General features: G+C 32.0%; 1 protein-coding gene across 4 annotated transcripts in view; it reads left to right on the top strand.

Moving 5' to 3' along the window:
* Window positions 1–24699, top strand: part of LOC132722485 (protein O-linked-mannose beta-1,2-N-acetylglucosaminyltransferase 1-like) — a 39765-nt gene extending 15066 nt beyond the window's left edge. For 2 of the 4 annotated variants that reach the window (XM_060706992.1, XM_060706990.1), the window contains exons 3-21: window positions 1425–1557; window positions 4854–4987; window positions 6768–6833; window positions 7435–7548; window positions 8213–8339; window positions 9228–9326; window positions 10371–10501; window positions 13209–13279; window positions 13901–13976; window positions 14563–14688; window positions 15039–15097; window positions 15570–15642; window positions 18118–18246; window positions 19073–19263; window positions 20146–20257; window positions 21044–21115; window positions 21499–21540; window positions 21904–21971; window positions 22573–24698. In XM_060706992.1, the coding sequence (XP_060562975.1) occupies window positions 1425–1557; window positions 4854–4987; window positions 6768–6833; window positions 7435–7548; window positions 8213–8339; window positions 9228–9326; window positions 10371–10501; window positions 13209–13279; window positions 13901–13976; window positions 14563–14688; window positions 15039–15097; window positions 15570–15642; window positions 18118–18246; window positions 19073–19263; window positions 20146–20257; window positions 21044–21115; window positions 21499–21540; window positions 21904–21971; window positions 22573–22642 (1893 nt within the window). In that variant the 3' untranslated portion in view covers window positions 22643–24698. Of the gene's footprint in view, window positions 1–256; window positions 405–1424; window positions 1558–4853; window positions 4988–6767; window positions 6834–7434; window positions 7549–8212; window positions 8340–9227; window positions 9327–10370; window positions 10502–13208; window positions 13280–13900; window positions 13977–14562; window positions 14689–15038; window positions 15098–15569; window positions 15643–18117; window positions 18247–19072; window positions 19264–20145; window positions 20258–21043; window positions 21116–21498; window positions 21541–21903; window positions 21972–22572 lie in introns of those variants that run through there. The other 2 variants (XM_060706993.1, XM_060706991.1) reach the window with 2 other exon arrangements.
* Window positions 24700–26451: the final 1752 nt, after the last annotated feature.

Raw genomic sequence — 26451 nt, 5'->3', positions numbered from 1 at the left:
TTAATAAGTTAATTTGATCTGATTGATTTAAAGTTTAATTTGAATTTAATTGAATTTAAGTTTTTTTTGAATGATTGACTTTTAAAGTTAGTTCATGGAATTAAAGTGAATTTATATAGTTTATTACAATTAAAAGGATTTAATGTTGATAAGTGTAAAATGATTTCTTGAATTTATATTTTGAATATGAAAATGAATTTATTTCAAGTAGTTTGATTTGAAGGAGAAAAATAGAAGTTATGGTATATGATAACAGTAATGATGGATCTCAGACATGAAATGAGATATGGAAAATAGTCACTTTGAAAATATTGACTTGAAAATATTAAATAGTGAGTTTATTTTAAGTGTATAAATTAAAAGATGTTAAAGGAATGAAAACATCCACCATTAGAAGGATCAAGGTATGTTTTTTAAGTGCATTAGGACTGTCAAAGTTTTGAGACAAGTCATTTCAATACAAACTTGATGAACTTGATTTCCAACAATATATTTCCACACTACTGACATTCTTGTTGTAGACTATCTTCTGATTATTTGTGTTCATATCTTACAACAGACAGACTTTTTTATGATCATTGTGTTCAAATCTCATTACAGAGAGTCATAAATTCAGTGATCATTTGTGTTCAAACCTCATTACAGAAAGTCCTATAAGTGATTATTTGTGTTCAAATCTCATTGCAGAAAGTCCTATTAGTAATCATTTGTGTTCAAATCTCATTACAGAAAATCCTATAAGTGATCATTTGTGTTCATATCTCATTCCAGAAAGAAAGTCCTATTAGTGATCATTTGTGTTCAAATCTCATTACAGAAAGTCCTATTAGTGATCATTTATGTTCAAATCTCATTAAAGAAAGTCCTATTAGTGATCATTTGTGTTCAAATCTCATTACAGAAAGTCTTTTTAGTGATTATTTGTGTTCATATCTCATTACAGAAAGAAAGACCTTTTAGTGATCATTTGTGTTCAAATCTCATTACAGAAAGTCTTTTTAGTGATTATTTGTGTTCATATCTCATTACAGAAAGAAAGTCCTATAAGTGATCATTTGTGTTCAAATCTCATAACAAAAAGTCCTTTTAGTGATCATTCGTGTTCAAATCTCATTGCAGAAAGTCCTTTTAGAGATGATTTGTGTTCAAATCTCATTAGAGAAAGTCCTATTAGTGATTATTTGTGTTCAAATCTCATTGCAGAAAGTCTTATTAGGGATCATTTGTGTTCAAATCTCATTGCAAAAAGTCCTATTAGTGATCATTTGTGTTCAAATCTCATTGCAGGCAGATTTATTTATGATTATTTGTGCTTGATATCTTATTACAGATTGCCCTATTAATAATTTTTTATTATCACATATTATTTTATATAGATCTTTACATGATAATTCATTGTCATATGTTATTATATTTTATTACAGACAGTCCTGTTAGTGATGTTGATGGTGTCAGTGATGATCAACATATCATTTATCATGGAGACTAACAGCAAACTGCAGTACAATTCAAAACAATCAGATCCTTCAAAACAATCAGGACTTTCAAAACAATCAGGTATGACCTTATTAAAACATCCCTTGATATTGTTTGGTTTTATTAACCTGTCAATTACATACTGATTACACGGTCGATGCACACAGTATATTAATCTTCGGTAGATTTTCGGTAAGTTCCGTGAGATGTACGCTGTACGATGGAATTTAATTTAATTTGTATCTATAAACTAAGTGCACTCATCGGTATAGCGCAATAGGGTAATGCACGAGTTTATAATCTAACTGCCACACGTGTTTTTAAGTTCGAGACCGCGTTGGTCCATGTTTTTTTTTTCTTGTTAATACTTTCAACATTATTGAAGCTATATATGATTATTTTATATTGTTTGTTTTGTTTTATTATGTTTTACTTAATTTTGTTATGTCTATACTCATTTAAATAACATGTTTAAGAATTCATGTTAAAAAATTAAAACGGATTAAAATCAATAAATGTATTTTCAATGCCGTAAAACACACTACAAATAAAATTATGTTCCTTTAAAATATACTGCAAAAATAAAGAAAGAGTATTAGTGGCAACAGTAAGGATCGAACCACAGACCTCTCAATTATCAGGCATTCTATTTACCGTCTGTGCTATCGTGAATTAAGGAAATCCTTCACATTAAACTGGTGTGACTTTCAATCCATGACTTATATACTCCACATTAATTCTCGTAAACTACACGGACCAAACCGAAGTTGGATCGAATATTTAAATGAGTCCTGTAATGTATTCATAATTGACAGGTCAATAAAATCAGACTATATATTCTGAAGAGATACATGTAGCTGTTCATATACAGTCAAACATTAGGAAGGACATAACTTAGGGACAGAAAAATGTTTCTCCCACATATATGGAAAAGGGACAATACCTTATACTAGTATTTTAATTGAAATTTGTCTTTGTTTGTTTAACAAGGTTTCAGTTACAGTTACAGTAGTTCAGTGAAATTCAGTGAAACTGGAAATCAATTAACTTAAATTTAGATTATTAATTGGTTTAGCCAGCAATATTCAGTACTTATTACAATCAGTGATATTTCAGTGCATGCTATGGCCATATTGGATTAACTGTGACTGTACACATCTATATTATATATTTAAAGATGCAGTTTTAACACTAACAAGCTGTTACAGGCAAAGGCTGGTATAGATTAATTAAGAAAGCTATATTATACCTATAGATGTGATATGACAATTTGACTGTTGTAGTGTGTTGCATAAAGGGATTATAAAATTGTACAATCACTTGCTTTCTGTGAAAAAAATGCAAGAAAATGATAATTATGCATTTGTTAAACTTTCAATAACTTAATAATTATTATTTCCTTTTTCTTGTGCTTTGTGTTTTGTCTAACCCTTAGGCCAAACACTGCTAAATTTGTATAATGGACTAGGCTTTCAACTGTTCTAAGCTAATTCTATGTAAGACTCCTTATAAAAACATAAAAACTGACAAATGTGCTCATTTGCTATCTAAGTAATTAACTCAAACATTTACTATTGCATCATATATACATAATGATATTACGCTATACACTGTATACATAAGTGCTACATTTGACATGAAAGGAGTATAACATAACAATTTAGCAATGTCATGTTTTATCAATGTATATGATATCTCTGGGAACCTGAATACAGTGGTCAACTGTCTGTAACAGCCATTTAGCTGACCAATGGTCACTATAGGCAGGTTAGTCTGTAGAGTTTACTTAGATAAGCTGCATGAAATTGCTGACTAGCCTGGCTCTATTCTGATGGAAATGGCAAATAAGACTTAACAGGCACCATTTTATCATTTTATATCTATACTTCATTAAATTAATTTGCTTTTATTTATAAAATAGGTACATTAAGGGAGAAATTATTGTTATATATTTTGTTTATTGCATTTTGTATGGAACCTATGATGTGGATAATTAATTCAATTTTAAAAGTGTTATATACTTATATTAAGTATATAGTATACATAACAGTTATCTATGTTTGTATGTGGCATATAGTATATGAACTGCTTGATTTGTCCTCTGTCTTAGAGAAGTATGCAGTATGTAAAACACTGTTACCTTGTAAGTTTTATTTTCTTATTTTTGGACTTTGACATATACCTTTAATGGGTTGTTCAACAACATAATCTCTGACAAAGTTTCATCTTGTTTGATTTTGATTGACAATGTCATGTGATTGGACAATTTTTTTTAAGAACTATTGAAGTTTTAATACTGAGACTCGATGGTTATTTTGATACACCTGAAGCAGGTCTCTGAAGTCAAAGGTCAAGGTCTAGCTTTAGGTCAGAAAGAAAAGCTTATACATAGCACAAATTTTTAATTTAGCAAAATTCAGATCCCTATGGCTAAGTTTAAGATCACATGCAGAAGTCCAAGGTCAGTTTATAAAAAATGAAAATGTTTGTTAATACCATTTACTCAACATAAATTGAGAGATTTTAATGTAAATGTTCAGTATCTAGGGATTGGGAGTTTGATGTGGACATATATGGTTATAATGGCACACTGGTTTGCATTAGAATTTAATGTGATGGGGCCTCCATGTCTGTGTGGTTTAAAGGCCCCTCACTGCTGTGGTTTTGAATTTAGCTGAATAGTTCAGATAGCTTAAACATGGTTGGTGGTTTTCCTGAAATGTTGGCTTATGCCAGTCTTCCTCCATCATTTAACCAGGAAAGACAGCATATCTTGAGTGAACAATGCTGTTGCACATAAAACCCACTTGATTTATTTTGTGAAACCTGTATGTTAATAAATTTCACTTCAGTTGATTAGATAATGATGAATATTGGATATATGTCTGACACATCACTTGCAATATGACTGAGAGAGATCATGAATCTTTAATGTATTAAAGGAAAATTTTACATTGTCTGATATTTTTAGATAAAATTCATGAGAATGACTGAGTGCATCATCAATGATACTTGGTACTTTTTTTGGAATCCTCAAAGAGTACTTAACCAAGTATTGATGTATGATATGATAATCGATTCCTCTGGACTTACCTTCATTTACTCACTAATAAGTTATATAATTATATGGCGTGTATGTTGTTTTCTTTCATTGATACATCTTTGTCCCTAAGTGATGGTATTTCAAGTCGGTTTATTTTAATCAAGGTCAAGGTCACTGAGGCTAAGAATAGATTTTCTTTCTTTGCCTCATAGTAGTCATATGTCAATGTTTTTCAGCTTTCAAATAAGTCAAAATAATATTGACTGGATTGGTGAGCATTATAATTGATTTTCATTCTTTTTTGAACACTTACCTGTGTTTTTTTCTTTCACAGATGAGCTTTCAGTAAGCAAGAACTTTGGAAACCATAATGACATACCAGTGATACAAGAAGAGCTATTTCCTTCTGTAAAGATTGATGTCTTGTCCAGTAAAGAAAGAGTCGTAGTTAAAACTGATGGAAAAATCGTAAGTTGACTTGAAGTTGAATAATGAAAATACATGTAAATTTATTATAATTTTATATTATAGTTATTTCACTTACTTGTAAGAGCAGTTTTTGAAAAGGTACTTACGCAGACTGGACTTAATATGCATATAGAAAAAAATCTTCATATGTGCCATTCATTTTGGAAAAAATCGTAAGCAATAATTTATAATACTCTTCTGATGTATTGCTTTCCCCATTTGAATTACATGTTGTGAAAAATATGTTCTACAATAGAACTGCCCCGTAACAACTCTTGAACATGTGGACTCTAGATCATGTTTAGATTTGTATTTACATATTCTTCCAGTCCTGCATTGTGTTTCCTGTATACTTTGTACCACAGCCTTTCATAACCAACATTACAAACTGGTCTGAGCATTATAATATTGGTATGAACAGGTTATTACATGGTAATTGACAAGTGTTCTATTTTGACTACATATTGAGGTTTCTTTATACTATTACAAACATTTTTAATTTGTAACAGAAAGATTCAAATGTATCAGTCTAGAATAGATCCTACCGTGGCTGGCATTCGAACTCATGACCTCTAGCTCACGAGAAAAAGTGACCACGCTCTAGATCAATGAGCCAAACAATAAAATCACTGATGCAGTTATCAGAGGTTGCACTTATTCTTAAGAAGATAGGTGTACTCTTAACTGTAATGGTTATACAATAACAACTCAAATAGTATTTTTTAGCTTGTATCTTTAGTTGTACTGTCCATTGTCATTGTTAGAAATTTTTCACCTACCATACTAAACATACAAAATTTATAGAATGGCATTGACCTTCTGTGAAATTGGAACTGAGCGAAATAAAAAATATATAAATAAGCAGTCAGTAGTCACTAATTGTCTGGTCAGACTGGACAAAGTTGCCATGGGACCTAGTTATTAAAGTAACAATATTGGTGGGATGTATATGTAACCATACCCCAATAGAATTATTTTCATTTTTAGCTTCATTTTTAAGGCAAGTATTTAAGTATATAGATACATTTGTAAAATTATGTAACTCTGGACGTCTAAAGTGAGTTGTAAAATCATTGAATTAATGTCATTAGAAAGTTATTTATTAGATGTCTGTTAATAACACAGTCAAGAATTCCTTTATCACCTACTCAGACAGGCTTTTAGCCTGATGCATTTTACATTGATTCAGATTAAATGGTGCTGGCATTGATTTCATTTTTCATGCCAGCAGATAAAAGTGTATTTGTATTGAAGTTGGGTTTACAATAGATTAACTTCTCTTTTCGTTGCATATCATTTAAATTATTATTCATTTTAAAGTCAGATAATCTTTGGCATTTATTTCAGTAAGATATATTTTGCACTTTTCTGACAGAAATGTATGTGTTTTACATATATTTAAAGTTTGAGTATCTAATAAAAAAATACTTAAGTTGATTTATTAGTTGTTACTAAACAAGTGATTTATACTGATTATTTCAACATTATGTGTTTTATTTAAGAAATTATATACCCCTAGCAGTGATTTTATGGCTAAATAAAGTCACTGTTTGGAATTTAGATGCATGACATCCGAATGACAAAAACTGATTTTATTATGCAGAAAAACCACTGTTGGGGAAAAAATAATTTTGATTTTTACACAATATCAACAATAAATGCTGCTGTACCTGATATCAATCTAAATTGTGCCTGATATGTTTCCGTACTTATTTTCAGCTTATTTTCAGCGTGTAACATTTTTATGCTTGAAGTTTATAATCTGTCTTCCTATGTACAGGTATACAAGAAAGATGGTCTTGATGAAGATAGAGGAATTCATGTTCTTGTGCTTAACCAAGCAACTGTAAGTATTTCAGTCTTTAACCAGCATTTTAAGAACACTATCCCTACCATTGGGATTGGAATTTTAGCAGTGTTATGATGATAAATTATGAAAAATTATCATAATTGTCATATACTTGATATATCATACTTTAGATATATACATGCAGATTTTAGTACTGGACTATTGAGCATTACTTACAAATTTTTACAAAAATCACCTTCTGTAATAAATTATTTGAAAGGGCAGTGGAGATTGGAGAATGGCATTTGAAAAATTGTCATCAAATCATTTGTTACAGGAAAACAATTGGTTCCTGTAACTAGTGTCCATAAATTTATAGTTAAAAAAAAACTAAGCATTTTTCTAATGAGTATATTTGGCCACCCCAAATTGTGATGTGCATAGTAAAAAACTAGGTTGGAAAGCTGATCATGTGACATCTGTGAAATAGTTGCAGGTTAAAAATATGTTTCAATAATCAAGTGCATTCGGGAAATGAATAAATTTTAGTAAATTGTAGAGGTATAAATGTTAAATGCAAGTTTCAAAACAAAATACTATTATAACAACCCTATTTGTTTGTAGAAACTAGCATTCACATTGTTATCATGATTTTCAGGGTGCTGTCATGGCAACACGCTTGTTTGACACATATTTACAGAAAGAGGACGAGGCCATGATAGAGTTCTTAGATTCATTATCTTATGGCAGAATACTGGTGTTTACCATTAAGGTAAGTGATTGGTCACTGATAAGATAGTGAAATGTGTAAAAACAATTCACGACCTTTTAAGATTTTTTGGGGGGAATAATCAGATTTCTAGGGTTTGATGCACTACTGTTGTATGTAATTGGCAAGGCAATATTTAAAGGATAATATGAGAATTTTGGTTTGAACAGTATTTATTTCATATAATACAAACATATACAATTATGATACAACAACATTATATAAACAGGATTGAAAAGGAAGCCAAAGACTTATGAGAATTTTGTACCAAGACATTTATTCATTCTTTATTGTTACCATAATAAATTTACTTGCTGGATATATCCTGCTCTAAATTTGAAACTGTTCATTGTTAATATGTGGAAAATTGATATTAAACTTCTACTTGCTTACAATATAAAGTCTGGTTAGTATTTGAGAAATTGAAGACTGGTCCTAAGCTCTGTACTTAAGGCGTCAGCAAGTTATAGGAGCTATTACTTTATTTGTAAAATTAACTTTGTTAAAAATATTTTGCAGATAAGTCCTTATGACAAACTAGGTTAGACAAGTTAACTAATCCTAAGGATACAAGACATCACACTTTACTGAGTCTTTTGCTGATAATTGTCTGATTTTGGAATTGAATGACTAATTACTAGGTGTATGATCGTATGTATTGTTATAGGATGAAGGGACATTCCAGTTACAAGACAAGGCTAAGATGCGTCTAGGTGATTACGGTAGTGATGCTAGCTTTACTCTATTCTGGAGGGACATGTGGGTGTTAGTTCCTGTCAAGTGGAAACAGAGAAGTAAGGATTTACTTTTTTAAACTTTTTTTGTATTGTAAATGTCAGTAAACTTTGTAGTTATGATCTTTGGCAGAAAAAAATACCTTGCTATATGAAAATAAACTATTAATGGAAATATGATGAAAAGTTCATGTGTTCTTGTCCACACTTAAGGCTGGAAGTATCATGTTTGCTCCATTATTTGCCTTCAAATATAATAACTTTAAACTTAACTGACTTGATTATGTGATTATGGTTTAACTTAATTTCATTTAATTACATTGTGTACCAAAGACAATTGCAAAATCTAAATAGACTCTATAAGTATTGATTCAAAGATATCCTTAAAGTTTAAAAATTAAATCAAGATGGTTTAATTAACAATCTATGTTAAAAATGACATTGCAAGGTTAACAAAAAATAAAGACAAGAGAACTGAATTTCCACATGGTTTATACAAGAAAGCCAAATAAATCTGTAGAACAATGGCCATATGGTTAAGATGTGTGCCTCTCTCAATGCAGGGATCATTGGTTTGAGCCTTACTTTGGACACTACTGTGTCTATCTTGGGACTGTAAAATAAACCTCAAAATCAAAAACCTTATTGCCATATAAGCACAAAATGCAATCTTAAAAATCTTATTGTTATAAGCAAACTATCACAGTAGAAAGCAAATCTAAAATGGAGACTGGCAAATGACCACTAAATCTAATCTCCAGACATTTATTTCAGTCTTCATGATCGTATTGGTATATTTCTCTGTCAGTGAGTAACTCTAATTCTGAAAATAGATATAAATAGAATCCTTAAAGAAAGCACAAAACAGCAAAATTGAAAATGTTGCAGGCTCAGTTTGATTGAGCTTTTTCTTAATTATAGGATACAACTTTATTTTTATATTTTCAGGGAAAGGTTTAGGGGAGATGTTTTCAAGATCTCCAGGTATTGATCAATGGGGGGAGCCTGTCTCATTATCTGTTACTGTTGATTTAGTCCCTGGTAAAGGTGAGTTTTAACTGTTTTCTATTGAAGATTTTCAATTAAAAAAGAACTGGTTATCAAATAAGAGTATGGCAATAAAGCTGGTATGTCTTTTGAAAGATGACTTCAATTTCTTTTATCTGTAGTTTGATTATTGATAACTGGTTTAGATTGTGGTGACTTGTGAAGATTATTTGTTGAATATACAGAAGAATTTCTTTAAGTCAAAGTTGAAGGGACTTGCGTAAAAACTTCGACACATCAGGACTTTGACTTGTGAAACAGTCTCAATACATTGACGTTAACAAGCAAGTTACAAAAGGCGTAATAAAAGGAAAGAATAATTACTAAACCAGCATATAGTAAATGTATCCGTTGTGATTATCACACAACACCGGGTCACAATAGTTCTCAAAAGAAAGTAGTTCTTACTGTTTACTTTCAAATTCACTATTGCAATTTGAATGGTAACAATTAAAGCATTTTAACACACATGTGAACACATATAAAGGCTGTTAGAACTCGTGGCTTTGTAATTAACACGTGTCACAAAAGTTGATCTGAAATCATCTTTGTGGTCAGAAAAGGTGTGAATTTTTTTTTTGAGATCGAAGAACTTCAATTTATTTGTTGTAAATTGTACTTGATTTATTCTGTAAGGACCACAAAAAAATCTTTACACATAAAATAAAATGGCAAATAAAATTTTGACTCATATATATGTTTATATAAGGAATATATAAGGGGAAAAATCGGGACTTTCATTTTACTTTGACACATTCAGAAAATCGACTAATCGAAGTTCTAATCACAGTATTTCTACTATACATGTAGAGTACAGCACGTTTATATTTGAAATCTTTCACCATTATTGCTTCAAGAGCGCAATTTTGCTTAGGTCAAGGTTGCTAAAGCTAAGACAAAATTAATAGCTTTTCCTTAGATAAGTACATGAAAGAATGCAAAACTTTATGGCCCAGTATGACCTGCAGTGTGTCAGTGTGTTGTTAAATACAAAAAGAGAAGCTATGAATCTGTCATTTCCTACCTTTCACATGCTTCCTTCAGATACTAAATGTAAATCATGGCCAACGGATGCAATGTCTACAAGACGTGAAAGATTCTGTGATATATATGAAGGTTATGGTACAGTGTGTGACTGTGATAATCCACAACAACTGGAATTTCCACCTGTACCTGTGAGTAGTTTATGTAGTTCAAAGGCATATGCTAAATTTATATTTAGGCATACATGGAAAGGCAAAGAATGAAAACTGTATAATAGAATTTATTTAAATCGTAAAAACAAATTGGAAAGGTGTGTGTGTGTGATATGGGGAGGGGGGGAGGGTAGGTGACATCTCATTTTCAAGTTATCTGCTCTTGAATTTGAAAATCATACTTATTTCAAGGGCAGAACATTACAAATACATTTCGAAATTAAGTGTGTAATTAATAACTTATCCAAAGGAGTGTAGGACAAAAGCCCCCCCGGACAAAAAGCCCCCCATCTAAAAATGACAAGGTGGACAAAAGCCCCCCCCCATGAATTTCCACATAGCATAAAGCCCCCCCCATAAAAAAAGTAAAGGTAGGAAAAGCCCCCCCATGGTCCATCACATTTACATTTAGTGTCAATGAATTAATATCTGCCTTTTTAGCTCACCTGTCACAAAGTGACAGGGTGAGCTTTTGTGATCGCTTTTCGTCCGGCGTCCGTCGTCCGTAAACTTTTACTTTAAATGACATCTCCTCATAAACCACTAGGCCAATTTCATCCAAACTTCACAGGAATGTTCCTTTGGTGGTCACCTTTAAAAATTGTTCAAAGAATTTAATTCCATGCAGAACTCTGGTTGCCATGGCAACCGAAAGAAAAAACTTTAAATATCTTCTTTTAAAAAACCCTAAGAGCTAGAGCTTAGATATTTGGCATGAAACATCTTCTAGTGAGTGTCTACCAAGTTTGTTCAAATAAAAGCCCTGGGGTCAAAATTGGCCCCGCCCCAGGGGGTCATTGATTTTCCCTATATGCATATAGTAAAAACTTAAAAATTCTTCTTTTAAAGAACCCAAAGAGCTAGAGCTAAGATATTTAGCATGAAACATGTTCTAATGAGTGTCTACCAAGTTTGTTCAAATAAAAGCCCTGGGGTCAAAATTGGCCCCGCCCCAGGGGGTCATTGATTTTCCCTATATGCATATAGTAAAAACTTAAAAAATCTTCTTTTAAAAAACTCAAAGAGCTAGAGCTTAGATATTTAGCATCAAACATGTTCTAATAGGTGTCTACCAAGTTTGTTCAAATAAAAGCCCTTGGGTTAAAATTGCCCCCGCCCCGGGGGTCATTGATTTTCCTTATATGTGTATAGCAAAAACTTAAAAAAAATTCTTTGAAAAAACCAAAATAGCTAGAGTTTAGATATAAAGCATGAAACATCTTCTAGTGAGTGTCTACAAAGTTTGTTCAAATAAAAGACCTGGGGTCAAAATTGGCCCGCCCCGGGGGTCATTGATTTTCCTTATATGTGTATAGCCAAAACTTAAAATCTTCTTTGAAAAAACCCAATAGCTAGAGTTATGATATTAAGCATGAAACATCTTCTAGTAAGTGCCTACAAAGTTTGTTCAAATAAAAACCCTGGGTTTAAAACCGGCCCCACCCCAGGGGTGTCATTGTTTTTAACTATATGTGTATAGTAAAAACTTTAAAAAATCTTCTTTTAAAAAGCCCAATGAGCAAGAGCTTAGATGTTAAGCAAGAAACATCTTCTAATGGGTGTCTACCAAGTTTGTTCAAATAAAAGCCCTGGGGTCAAAATTGGCCCCGCCCCAGGGGGTCATTGATTTTCCCTATATGCATATAGTAAAAACTTAAAAAATCTTCTTTTAAAGAACTCAAAGAGCTAGAGCTAAGATATTTAGCATGAAACATGTTCTAATGAGTGTCTACCAAGTTTGTTCAAATAAAAGCCCTGGGGTCAAAATTGGCCCCGCCCCGGGGGTCATTGATTTTCCTTATATGTGTATAGCAAAAATTTAAAAAATCTTCTTTGAAAAAACCCAAATAGCTAGAGTTTAGATATTAAGCATGAAACATCTTCTAGTGAGTGTCTACAAAGTTTGTTCAAATAAAAGCCCTGGGGTCAAAACCGGCCCCGCCCCAGGGGTGTCATTGTTTTTAACTATATGTGTATAGTAAAAACTTAAAAAAATCTTCTTTTAAAAAGCCCAATGAGCTAGAGCTTAGATGTTTAGCATGAAACATCTTCTTATGGGTGGAGGGGGGGGGCTATATACAGGTGAGCGACCTCAGGGCCATCATGGCCCTCTTGTTCAATTAATTTGGTTATTTTGTTATATATATTTAATTAACAAATAGAAAACATGTTTTTTCAATAAAATTGTTTATTTTGTTAATTTGTTCAAAATGATACATTGTGACATGGCATACAGAAATTGTGCCATAGTCTTCTCACCCTTGTCAAACTGCTGACAAAGAGCCTTCACTCTGTTCTGGTGGATGATGAAATAACCAAATTAATTGAAAAAAGGCAGATATTAATTTCATTGACACTAAATGTAAATGTGATGGACCATTGGGGGGGGGGGCTTTTGTCCTACCTTTACTTTTTATGGGGGGGGCTTTTGTCTATGTGGAAAAATTCATGGGGGGGCTTTTGTCCACCATGTCATTTTTAGATGGGGGGGGGGGCTTTCGTCGGGGGGGGGCTTTTGTCCGTATCCCTATCCAAAGTAGGAAAATAAAATTGAAAACAATTTGTTATAGAACGTTATTTTTTTTTTACTTTTATCCTGTACATCATTTATACTTGGATGGACATTTCGTTGAGATGTCACTTTTTTCAAGCATGAATTTGTTATTTAATTCTTTTTTTGTTTCAGTTAGAGAATGGCAATGTGTTAGATGTACCACTGATTGTTATTGCCAGTGATAGACCACATTATTTATTTAGGTAATTCTATATTATCAAGTTATTTTTGGACCTTCATGCCTGAGTTATCAGAGTAACTGAGTTTTGAATTACTTGCCCGCTACTGCTATACAAGGGTCAAAACTCAACCAGTGACTTTGGGGTTTATTTTTTCTCATTAACCAGATAGCCTTTAATGTTACTGAAAATAATAGTGCTGGAAAAAATTATCTCACATGGTCTTATCTAACACTCCATGCGCAATACCTCTTTACGTATTCCTACACCAAGGCTTGGTTCTGATGGAAGCGATCTTCCTTGGGTTGGAATTTCCTTATCCTCTATCTAGCCAAAGTGTGTTGAAACTATTTAGCTTATTTTCAACAGCTGGATGTAGGTGTAGGTTTGTGTATGATTTAATTCAAGGGGAGACTACCGAGATCTTCCTCCATCAGTAAAGTTGAAAAAGTTGCCTGACCAATCCTACATTTCCTTCAAAACAAGTACTTCAGATAATTGGGTAACACTAAATGATATTAGATACTTGTAGTTTATATTATTTGAGCCAGTCTGGACAAGTAAACATTATCAAAAGTTGTTTTAAGCACTTTTATTGAACAGTAATATATACCAATGTAGTTTTGTTTATATCTATATTTTCAGAACTTTAAAAAAACTTTTACAGACCCCTGGTGTTCAAGCTGATAAAATTATTGTGTTCATTGATGGAATTCATGATGTAAGTTGCTTGTTTTATGTAAAAAAATATTTGGTAAATTCTATATTGGTGGTGTTGCAAAAGTCCTACAAAAATGACAGTGCTTTAAGATGTTTACATTTTGTTGTACCTACCCAACATGTCACTTTAACTAGTCTGCCGGTTTAGCTCAAATGAAAGAGCATTGGATTAGTATTACAGAGGTTGCAGGTTCAATTCTTGAGCATTGTGAATTTTCTTCATGACATATGACCTCGGGACATTGCCTCTTATCATTCATCTCTCTCGCTGATCCTGAAATTAGATGGGGATAAGTTGTTTGTCACTTGAGGGGAAGTGAATAATTTTTGTTTAAGTTTTCAAGGAAAACTGATGTGGTGGAAAATAGTTTCACCATACACGATTTTATAAAACACAAATTGAATGTTTTGGAACATGGACTTAATACACCTGGGCTATTGTTGATTTGTTTTGTGAAAAAGCAAATTGAATTGAACATGTTGGAATTTTTCGCTCTACATTTAAAGAAATAGCTCACATTGTACGATTTGATGCTTGCCACAATATTTGAACCTTTATAGTTATATGTTATAAAACTTTTTTTCAGGAGCCATTAGAAGTAACACGGTTGCTGAATGTAAAAGGTGTTCATCATGAACCCCAGGGAGAGAAAAATGCTAGAATCTCGCAACATTATAAAGCTAGTCTCACTGCAACATTTAATTTTCATCCTGTAAGTTGTTGTTGTTTTTTATTCCCGTCAGTAGATGTTGTATCTTTACAAATTAGTCTATTGTCTTAAAGGCATAAAAAGTTGGATGTGATTATCATGAAATGAAGAAAGCGACTTTATTATCCTTTGGGTTCCTAGGTCTTAAGGATTTCCCTTGAGAGGAAAGAACCCCAATAACATTTTTTTTACATTAATTAATACAAAATTAGCAGGTCAAGAGTTAAGACTTGATTGTTGATGGTATAGAATTTAGCTCTAATTTGCTTGCTAACATGGTGCTATATAGGCAGCTGATTATTGTTTTAATATGGTTTGTTTTTAGATAACATTTCATTTTGTTGTTTAAACAGGATGCAGAATATGTGATAATTTTAGAAGAGGATCTTGATGTCTCACCTGATTTCTTCAAGTATGTAGTTTTTGAGTCAATAGATAATAGTTAATTAATTCAGTTGGGCTATGGCCTCTTTGGTGGAGGGTTAAGGTCTTATCACTCATGCCTTAGTGCTGTAAGTTAGAATCCTGCCAGGGACGTTGGTTATAAAACTCTCCGACTGGTTTACAAAAGAAATGAGGTTCTTCACAGTTTTCCTCTTTCAGAGGAGCAGACACGATCTTTCTTGATCAATAAAGCTAGAAAGCTGCAATTTATTCTTTACCATGTTTGTGAGACATAAAACCTGACCACAGTTAATTAATTTGGTCTAACAAAAATTCAGTTGAAATGTTCAATGCTTGTCAAACAAACTAAATGGTTTTCAGCACCAACATTTATATTTACCTACAATTATAAGATAAAGCTTTGTACTATCACTTTATTTTCTTTGCCACTCAAAACATTACTCATGAAAGATTGAATCTTGTTTGATTTTTTATTTCAGTTATTTCTATCAGACCAAACATTTGTTAGATGAGGACCAATCTTTGTATTGTATTTCAGCTTGGAATGATCAGGTATAGTGTATTAACAAATTTATTATCAATTTTAAACTTCATAGGAAGTTGTACACCTCTCTCTATAGATATTGAAGAGAAAACTATCGCATTTTGGTCAAGAATATGTAATGTTAGTCCAGATACATTGCCAAATAAATTATCTTCAGTAGTTTACAAAAATGTAGTTAACATAGCTAAAACATTGGGCAATGAATCATTGAAAAGAAAATATCCTTGGTTTTATAATATTAAAGACATTTTTATCAAAATGTGGAATGATACATATTATGGACGAACCATCATTTCCCAAACAGTAAATGCTAAAACTTTCAGTACGACAAAAATTAAAAGATCTGTTTATTAACGAATGGTATGCTAATGTAGAAAACTCTTTCTAAGGCCTAGCTTCTATAAACTTTTTAAATGCAAATTTGAAAGAGAATCATTTTTATCCTTGCCAAAGTCAGCAATCTATATTCATTGATACGATTTCGTACTCGAAACCATGCATCTTCCGATTAGAAATCGAAACTGGGCAAGAATTCAATTAAATGATAGACTATGTACGTCATGTAATAAATTAGGCGACGAATTTCATTTCTTATTCGAATGCAAAATCTTTGAAAATGAGCGTAAACGCTTCTTAAAACCTTATTATTTTACAAGACCAAATATAATCAAAACATCTGAATTAATGAATACTAACAATAAACAAGAACGTCTCAAATTAGGTAAATTTGTTTAAGTGTATACTAAGTAGAATTTAAGGCATTGACCACTATGTAATAATTATAATATAACTTTTTTTTTCTTCGAATTTATCAAAAGTGCTGCAAAGTCTCTGTTTCGTTTTGGGAGACCTAGTGGCACACATTTATAGTATTCCGCATTTCAACTAGACCACAGATCTTTGATTTTTCTAAAGGAAAGGCTAGAAGAAGTTGTCTAGGTTTAGAAATACTAATTAACTCCACTTTCGTATCTCAATATCTAATGCTATTTTTCACTATATGAAAATGTGTTATTACTATCTACATTATACAAAAGAACTATTTTTTTCCTCTTTGGGCCTATGATATAGCTTTTCGCTAATTAAATATTGTAAGATTGTGTGGGAACTGTGGCCTCCGATACCTTTGTATAGGACTCGCCGTGAAGTCGGGGGTACTCCTGTCCCCCGACCGCCATTGGGAAGTCGAGGGACAGGAGTGCACCTGGCACGGCCTGGGGCGCGTTTCATCGCAGGAAGACCTTATTGGAGCTTCCATGCCCCAGGTCGTGCTCTGATTGAGTTAGGTCCACGATAGAGTAGACGGAGACCCAGTTCCCGCCGATCAGAAAGTTTTTCTAGATCATATTCAAATTCAACTCTGCATAACTAAAAACTTGAATATTATCTAACACTTTAACTAAAGGGAAGTAAATGCAACAACATCTACGTGCAAAGCCTTTTTTGTTATCACCCCCATCTAACCATTCGCATCTCTATACCATACCTTTTGTTATTGTTAAAAAAAGAACTTCTCCATTTATACCCTAAAAATGATTCGCATGTTTTACTTAAATTTTTGTAGTATATTCATTTACGTTAAAAATATTGATTGTCGTTACGACTATTGAGCAGAAATCGTCAATTTAATACTACACATTGTTGAAATAGAAAGTATACATGTGTGTGTGTGTGTGTGTGTGTGCGTGTGTGCGTGTGACGAGAAAAATGAAACAATACCTTTGAATGTAATACTAGCTTTCTTTATTATTTAATATGTTTTAGTAATATATATTTACACAACAGTTTTGGCTCTCCACGTACTTAAAAACTGGAAGCACAATTCAATTATATTTTTCGCTAGTATGTTAATTAACTGCTATTTGAGCCTCATTATACTTTATTCATGTTTATTACTCCATTATGTCATGTTTGTACATGGAATGAGAGAATTAAATGTTTTTTGACTTTGACTTTGAATAAAATAATGCCATGATTTACAATGTGTGTCATATAATAGTCTGGTTACAGAGGAATTTGCAGCAAAGGAAAACATTCACTCATCATTCAGGCTCTGTGTTAGAAAGATTTTAGATATATCTGAGATTTTTATAGACCAACTGTTTGTAAGGTCACCGACTTAAAACCACTTGCTTATAACCAGTTCTGCAAAATCATTATTATTCATCACGGGGCTGTAGCAAAGTAACATTCCATTGTCATAAATTTTGATGTGAATAATCTATCTAGACAGTTAATTGAAGGTTTATGATTTCTACTCTGGTCTGTTGGTCTGTAACAATCTGTTGATATTAAATCCTGATAAGTGAAGATTGAAGAATCTGCTTAGACAGAATATAGTATATGGAATATTTCTTGTTTCTACTCTAGTCTCTTACCAGAACAACTGGAAAGATACAAATTGTATTAAAGCTTGAAGCCCAACAAATGTAACATGTTTTAATTTCTGAAAAATCATACTCATATTATTTTGTGTATGTTAGGGTTATGAACATTCGTGCCAGGATCCAGCACTGTTGTATAGAATAGAGACGATGCCGGGACTCGGCTGGATGATGAAAAAATCATTGTTTAAAGATGAGCTTGAACCCCAGTGGCCTGGTCCAGATAAGGTTAGGAGTTGAAAGTTTGATTAATTTAATATTTAAATGTAACTTGATATGTAAAGATTCTTAGTTAGCTGATTTCTAAACGAAATTTCTTGAATTTTATGCTTTGCATAGATGGTTGATAATTACTGAAAATAAATAAATGTAGTGTTATTAAAGATTAAACAGTTTTGGCTACGAACAGATGAATAAAATATTCAGGAAAATTGAAGTTTCAGCAGCAACTCAGAATAACGGTCAATTCATGACACAGTGTAAAAAAGCTGTACATGTATTAATAAAGAATGCTAGTTTCACTGTTTAGCATTATGATTGTCACGGATGATTAATTGCCATCAATTGTTCAGTTGAAAGATATTGCACTAATTGAATGAAATTAACCAGTTTATTGACCAAGAATGGCAAAATTGCTTTCTAGGAACAGACTGTTTGCTTATATAATTGCTTTTAGCTGAATATTTATTTAAATTTAGCTTTAGTTTGTTTTATTTCAGTCATAATAAATTCAAAGCTATAAAGCTGAAATATAACGCTTTAAGCTGTCAAATGTATTGGAAATTAATTTTTTAATTGTGCTGTTCAGTCATCGGAATAGCATTTCTTGTTATAATTATTTTTTTATATATATTTAGAAAAATGGCCTATATCTGTGATTTAAGCAACATGGCCGTAAATTTACATATTTTATGTTGAAAAACTATGATAGTGCTGATATAGAATCAAGGAATACAAGGGAAAATAACTGATACTTAAAATATGTTTAAAATTATGTTGCTTATAAATAACTTTTCTTGAAAAAAAGTCCAATAAAGATTATTGAATATTTCAGCGATGGGACTGGGACATGTGGATGAGACATGATGCTATACGTAAATCTCGAGAGTGTATTATTCCAGATATTTCACGCACATATCATTTTGGCTCCAAGGGCCTCAACATTAATCCATATTTTCAAGAACTTTATTTTCAATCACATAAATTATTGGCAAAACCAAATGTCAAGTTAAAAGATGTGGATAGGTATGTTTTTTTTTCATTGATATAAGTCTTATGTTTCTTTTGATTCTAAATGCAGGTGATTTTAAATGTAGCCATGAACTTATTAACCCATGAAATATTTTGTTAAGAAGCTGTTATATGACTCATACCATTATTGGACATTTCCTGTCTGAACTTTGGAACAGTCTGCTTAAAGAGATTTTAATATTAAAATATTAAAATTGAGGAGGCAACAGTATAGGGCCATGTTAGACTACATAGATTAGCAGGCTGGTCGGAAAGTTGACAGCCAATTCATGATTGATTGATTGATTTCAGCACTTGAATGGTAAAAAATGACAAGGCACAACTTAAAAATTTGAACTCGTGAATAATCATGTGAACATTTTGTACTGATTATCCTAAAATGACTTGTACATTTTGACCGCCTCTGTGGTCGAGGGGTTACAGTCGATGACTTCTAATCCAGTTACCTCTCTGGGGAGGGTTCGATCCCTGGGAGATGCTTTGGTAGTTTAGCACAGAGGAAGGTAGTCTAGAACTGGTGTAACTTTCCAGGAATGATGGTTAGGAAACTTCCCGCCTATATGACTGAAATACTGTTGGGAAAAGGCGTAAAATGAAAAATTTAATTTTAAAAATTTAGAAACTCTAAATAAATCATATGGTATAAAGTGAAGCAGTGGGCACTGATATGGTACATGTATTTGGGTACAGGATTAATCTATTCAGAGATTTGTTTAAATTCATAGCCAGGATTTGAAAATTAAAAAAAAAAAAAAAAAAAAACATGCATATATAGCATATCAGTCATGTGATCTCAATTCATGCTTAGCTTTAAGTTAATATAAACAGTTAATGATAAAAAATCAAAAGAAAGAAATTTTCTTTTTTACCATACAGGATGACAAATGAGAAATATGAAGTGTTAATTAAAGAATTAATAAAAAGTGCCACAGTATTAGATCATTCCAAAAATCCTTGTGCTGATGATTTTATACCACAAAACACAGAGGTAAAGTACACAAAATGCTATATACAGTACACATAAAAAACATATCAGTTATCTGATAAAATACGCAGATGTGAGCTTTTGATATACTATTAGCATAATGGCTTTTGTCCATCATTATCCACAATTTCTGTAAACCTTCTTCTAAACTTCACAGAAATCATCTTCTGGTGGCCCTCTACAAAAATTGTGTAGTCTGATGCATAAGTAGGTTACAAGAGCTAAAAATAGATTTTTTAAATAAAATCTTTATGGGTCACTTAGTTTATATATAAGTTTATATAAAGGGGAAAAGTAAATGAAATCTTACGTGAAACTACTATGCCTAGAGCTAAGCTATTTTGCATATGGCATTGTCTTGTGGACCTTTGTAAATTATGACCCTATTGGTCAACATGGTCCTGCTCAAGGAGTCACTTAGATAATGTTAGTTCTGGCTTCCATAACTTTATATGTCGCTTTTATTTTGATGTTGCGACAGTAGCAGTACTATAAAACCTGTTCGCTGAAGTATCTTTAGCTAAGATAATGTAGACCTGTATAATAAGCATGCCTAATAAAAGGCTTCTCCAAAACAACAATGCCCAGAGCATAGATATTTGGTATTTAGCACCACAAAAACCTCTACAAAAGTTAGCTAAATCATATGCCTGGGGACAAAATTTGACCAGCCCAAGGGGTCACCTGAATCCACTTGAATAAAATTAATAATAAGGTTTTTTTTATACATGTACATTAATTTTAACAACACTTCATGATACATATGTCAGTTCCTTTTAAACATTTCAGATAGAAACCTATGTAATGTATATACACATGAAAGATGCAGTTGATTTTGAGACATGGAAACAGATAGCTAAAGTAAGTACAAAATCTGTCATATTTAAAAGTGAAGATTTGATTTATTTAAAATAGGTTATCAAGTAGACCTCCTAAGAAATGTGCCAAAATATGGTATTTAGAGGTATTAACTTCGAGATGCTGGCCACTTGGTTTTGAAAAATGTGAGAAAGCCATTAATTATGCTTGCAGAAGATCATCATTTCTACCTGGCACCACATCTGTGTTGAATGATGGCCTCTTGACTTCTTTCATCTTCAAATAAGTCATGTTATCCCTCTCTCATCTTTTCAAAAGCTAAAAATTCTTTCAATATTTACTGTTGATTTTCATACATTGAAAAAATGATATAACAATCTATGAACTGTTAAACCTTTTTTAACCTTTTTTGTTTTGATTTTCAGTGTTACAAACTCTGGGATTTAGATGTCAGAGGTTTCCATAAGGTAACGTCACCCTAAGGTTTATTAATTAAATAGTAATGAGGAATGTTGATTGAATATTAAAATGATTTCGTCTGTTGTGATGAATTCCTCATCATAAAATAAGATCAAAGACATTCTATTTGTAAAAAAAAAAGTCTCATATGATTATGTTAGTGTTTTCTGTCATGCATGCATTTATTGTATAAAAGGTTTACAGTTAGTCTTTAGTTTATTTAGAAAATTAAGCTTTATGTTTAAGTAGTTTCATTATTTAAGTAACTAAAATCTAAGATATGAAATTCTAACATAAATTATTAATAATATACTGTATAATAAGTCTGTGTATGTATACATGTGTATTATATGTATGTACAATATTTTCAGAGTATGTGGCGCCAGTATTTAAAGGGCAAACATCTAGTCATTATTGGTGCTCCAGCCTCACCTTATGCGTAAGCTATATATTTAACTACACAATTGTTTTTTTTATATCTACCATATTAATTTACAATTGTTAACCTCTCACTGCTCTGTATTAAAATCCAAAGAGGGATGTTTGATCTTTTAAATGTCAGAAAGCTATCCAGGTAGCTTGTGGAAATGTGGAGATTTTTACCAACATGCCCATTGCTGCCACAAATGATGCACATAGGGGCATCTGAAGTCTTTGTCAATCAGTAAATACATGTATAAGAAAGATACCCAGCTAGCTTTGGGAAGGTTGTTGATTCTACTCAATTGTCCATTGAAATGGTGCATACAGGGGCAAATGGCTCTTAAACAATTGGTTAAGCTGAACAGTTCAAGTACAACATGATTAGTTTTAGTACTACTTGTTCTGATAAGTCTGCTAATGATTTCTTAAACCATAGAAATATAATGCTAAGTTGTGAGTATTCAGACATTTTTGGATGATGTTCATATGCATTAGATTTTTTGATAAATATTCTATATTCATATTAACACTTACCCGTGCTGCTTTTTGGACTCAGTAAAAATGGTTTGGCATGGTAGTGTTAAAAAACAATGACTCATTTTTCCTCTTTTTTTCAGAGAATTTAAACCTGCAGATATCCCTCCAATTGACCTTGAAAGTAAAGAACAGAAGAAAGAGGGAACTTGAATGAAATCCTTTATGCTTATTGTGGAGATTATATTAATGTTTTTTATATTGACTGTATCAACCAGGATTTTACAAGTGTTTTTTGGTTCATTGCATTTTTTGGTTAAGTTTATCTATAAGAGTCATAAAGATATGCCAGTGTTATATTTAGATTTTGATTTCATCTTATTAGTGAATAGAGACAAAAGTGTTAAATATTTAACTTTTGGTGCATGTTATATCTTTGAGTCTATAGAAACATTTATGTTTCAATAACAAATATAGTTGTTCCTGTAAGTGAGTAGAAACATTCATACTCCAATAAGCAATTTAGTTGTTTCTGTGAGACTTTAGAAACATTTATGTTTCAATAACCAATTTAGTTGTTTCTGTAAGTCAGTAGAAACATTCATACTCCAATAACCAATTTAGTTGTTTCTGTAAGTCAGTAGAAACATTCATACTCCAATAACCAATTTAGTTGTTTCTGTAAGTCAGTAGAAACATTCATACTCCAATAACCAATTTAGTTGTTTCTGTAAGTCAGTAGAAACATTCATACTCCAATAACCAATTTAGTTGTTTCTGTAAGTCAGTAGAAACATTCATACTCCAATAACCAATTTAGTTGTTTCTGTAAGTCAGTAGAAACATTCATACTCCAATAACCAATTTAGTTGTTTCTGTAAGTCAGTAGAAACATTCATACTCCAATAACCAATTTAGTTGTTTCTGTAAGTCAGTAGAAACATTCATACTCCAATAACCAATTTAGTTGTTTATGGGAGTATGTAGCCAATAACTAATTTAGTTGTTTCTTGAGTCTTTAGATATGTTCATGTTTCAGTAGCCAATTTAGTTGTTTCTGAGAGTCTTTAGAAACATGCATGCTTTAATGACCAATTTACAGCTTGTTATTTCCATAATTTCATGAGAACATTCAAGGTCATTAACATTTTAATATGCTAGTGCAATACCCAATTGTGTTATTGAATATTGCTTTATTTTGTACAGTCCCAAATTTATTAAACACAAAACTGGGGATGTTATTTTTTCTCTTTACAAAATCATAATTTATAGAGATAATATGCAAAGATAATTATTGCTTGTGTGGTTAAAGTCACTAGTCATTTTATAAGCCTTCACATTAATATGGCAGATGAAAATATTTTTTGGATATATTGAAATATTCTGTTTTCCTGGTTTTGAATAAAATTCAGATGTATTACACTTTCGAATGAACATTCAACAAAGATTTTGAAGTTATAATGTTTATAAATAGTATAACGTTTATTTGTTTCTAAGGCAGCACAATTCACTTAATTAGGTTTTAATGAAATTATTTTGATACATTATAAATTTAAGCCAACCACCTGTCTTATTTTTTTATAAAATGAAGAAAAACATTTTGCATTTTTATGAACATATGTTTGTGATATACTATGCAATATAAATGTTATCCAAAGTGTGTTTAAAGTGTATGCCAAAGTTTGTATTTGTCTATCAGTGCTATTTAAATATTTTTGAACAACACAGTTTCTATTAATTATTTTATTGATAAATATTATACAATGTAAATGGTACAATGTTTTTGCTCTGTTTATTATCATCAAAGATTGATCTACATTGAATATCCACCTGTTTAGTGTGTAAGTCACTCATTACTAAGAATCATATGTTTTCTATTGATCATGTCCATTTACGTTTCAGAAAGGGTGTAGACTTTGAATATTAATTCATTACGATGAATAGTTCAGTATTCAAAGTTTTTAAATAATTGGTCATTAATTCATGAATAGTTAAAAATCCTAAGTTTTTGAATATTGATTCATTAAGATGAATACTATAGTATATGAAGTTAATGAAAATTGATTAAATTAGATAAATCATGTATACATTAGATTATTGAATATTAAATTCATTAAGATAGTTAAGATATAAAAGTAAAGTGTAATATATTTAGTTACAAGATAATAATTAAGAATGTGTAATATGTGTAATACATTAAAGTATTGATAATGAATTGTGCTATAGATTTATAACTACAGTGGCCTTAAAATAGTATTTAAGAGATATGATTTTACAAGAGTTTTGATTTTTAGCTCACCTGTCACAAAGTGACAGGGTGAGCTTTTGTGATCGCTTTTCGTCCGGCATCCGTCCGTCTGTCGTCTGTCCGTCGTCCGTCCGTAAACTTTTGCTTTAAATGACATCTCCTCATAAACCACTGAGCCAATTTCATCCAAACTTCACAGGAATGTTCCTTTGGTGGTCACCTTTAAAAATTGTTCAAAGAATTTAATTCCATGCAGAACTCTGGTTGCCATGGCAACCGAAAGAAAAATCTTTAAATATCTTCTATTAAACAAACCTAAGAGCTAGAGCTTAGATATTTGGCATGAAACATCTTCTAGTGAGTGTCTACCAAGTTTGTTCAAATAAAAGCCCTGGGGTCAAAATTGGCCCGCCCCAGGGGGTCATTGATTTTCCCTATATGCATATAGTAAAAACTTAAAAAATCTTCTCTTAAAGAACCCAAAGAGCTAGAGCTAAGATATTTGGCATGAAACATCTTCTAGTGAGTGTCTACCAAGTTTATTCAAATAAAAGCCCTGGGGTCAAAATTGGCCCCGCCCCGGGGGGTCATTGATTTTCCCTATATGCATATAGTAAAAACTTAAAAAATCTTCTTTTAAAGAACCGTAAGAGCTAGAGTTTAGATATTAAGCATGAAACATCTTCTAGTGAATGTCTACCAAGTTTGTTCAAATAAAAGCCCTTTGGGTCAAAATTGGCCCCGCCCCAGGGGGTCATTGATTTTCCCTTTATGCATATAGTAAAAAATTAAAAAATCTTCTTTTAAAGAACCCAAAGAGCTAGAGCTAAGATATTAAGCATGAAACATTTTCTAGTGAGTGTCTACCAAGTTTGTTCAAATTAAAGCCCTGTGGTCAAAATTGGCCCTGGCCCGGGGGGGTCATTGATTTTCCCTATATGCATATAGTAAAAACTTAAAAAATCTTCTTTTAAAGAACCATAAGAGCTAGAGCTTAGATATTTGGCATGAAACATCTTCTAGTGAATGTCTACCAAGTTTGTTCAAATAAAAGCCCTGGGGTCAAAATTGACCTCGCCCCAGGGGGTCATAGATTTTCCCTATATGCATATAGTAAAAACTTAAAAAATCTTCTTTTAAAGAACCCAAAGAGCTAGAGCTAAGATATTTAGCATGAAACATCTTCTAATGAGTGTCTACCAAGTTTGTTCAAATAAAAGCCCTGGGGTCAAAATTGGCTCGCCCCAGGGGGTTATTGATTTTCCCTATATGCATATAGTAAAAACTTAAAAAATCTTCTTTTAAAGAACTCAAAGAGCTAGAGCTAAGATATTTAGCATGAAACATGTTCTTATGGGTGTCTACCAAGTATGTTCAAATAAAAGCCCTGGGGGTCAAAACTGGCCCCGCCCGGAGGGGGGGGGGGGCCTCATTGATTTGCCTTATATGTGTATAGCAAAAACTTGAAAATCTTCTTTGAAAAAACCCAAATAGCTAGAGTTAAGATATTAAGCATGAAACATCTTTAAGTTAATATCTACAAAGTTTGTTCAAATAAAAGCCCGGGGGTCAAAACTGGCCCTGCCCCAGGGGTGTCATTGTTTTAACTATATGTGTATAGTAAAAACTTTAAAAATCTTCTTTTAAAAAACCCAATGAGCTAGAACTTAGATGTTTAGCATGAAACATCTTCTTATGGGTGTCTACCAAGTCTGTTCAAATAAACAAATAAAAGCCCTTGGGTAAAAATTGGCCCGGGGGTGGGGGGGCCTAT

The sequence above is a fragment of the Ruditapes philippinarum genome, unplaced genomic scaffold, assembly GCF_026571515.1.
Source record: "Ruditapes philippinarum isolate M1 unplaced genomic scaffold, ASM2657151v2 ctg1660_1_1_1_1, whole genome shotgun sequence".
NCBI lineage: Eukaryota > Metazoa > Mollusca > Bivalvia > Venerida > Veneridae > Ruditapes > Ruditapes philippinarum.
This window is presented reverse-complemented; position numbering and strand designations above follow the sequence as displayed.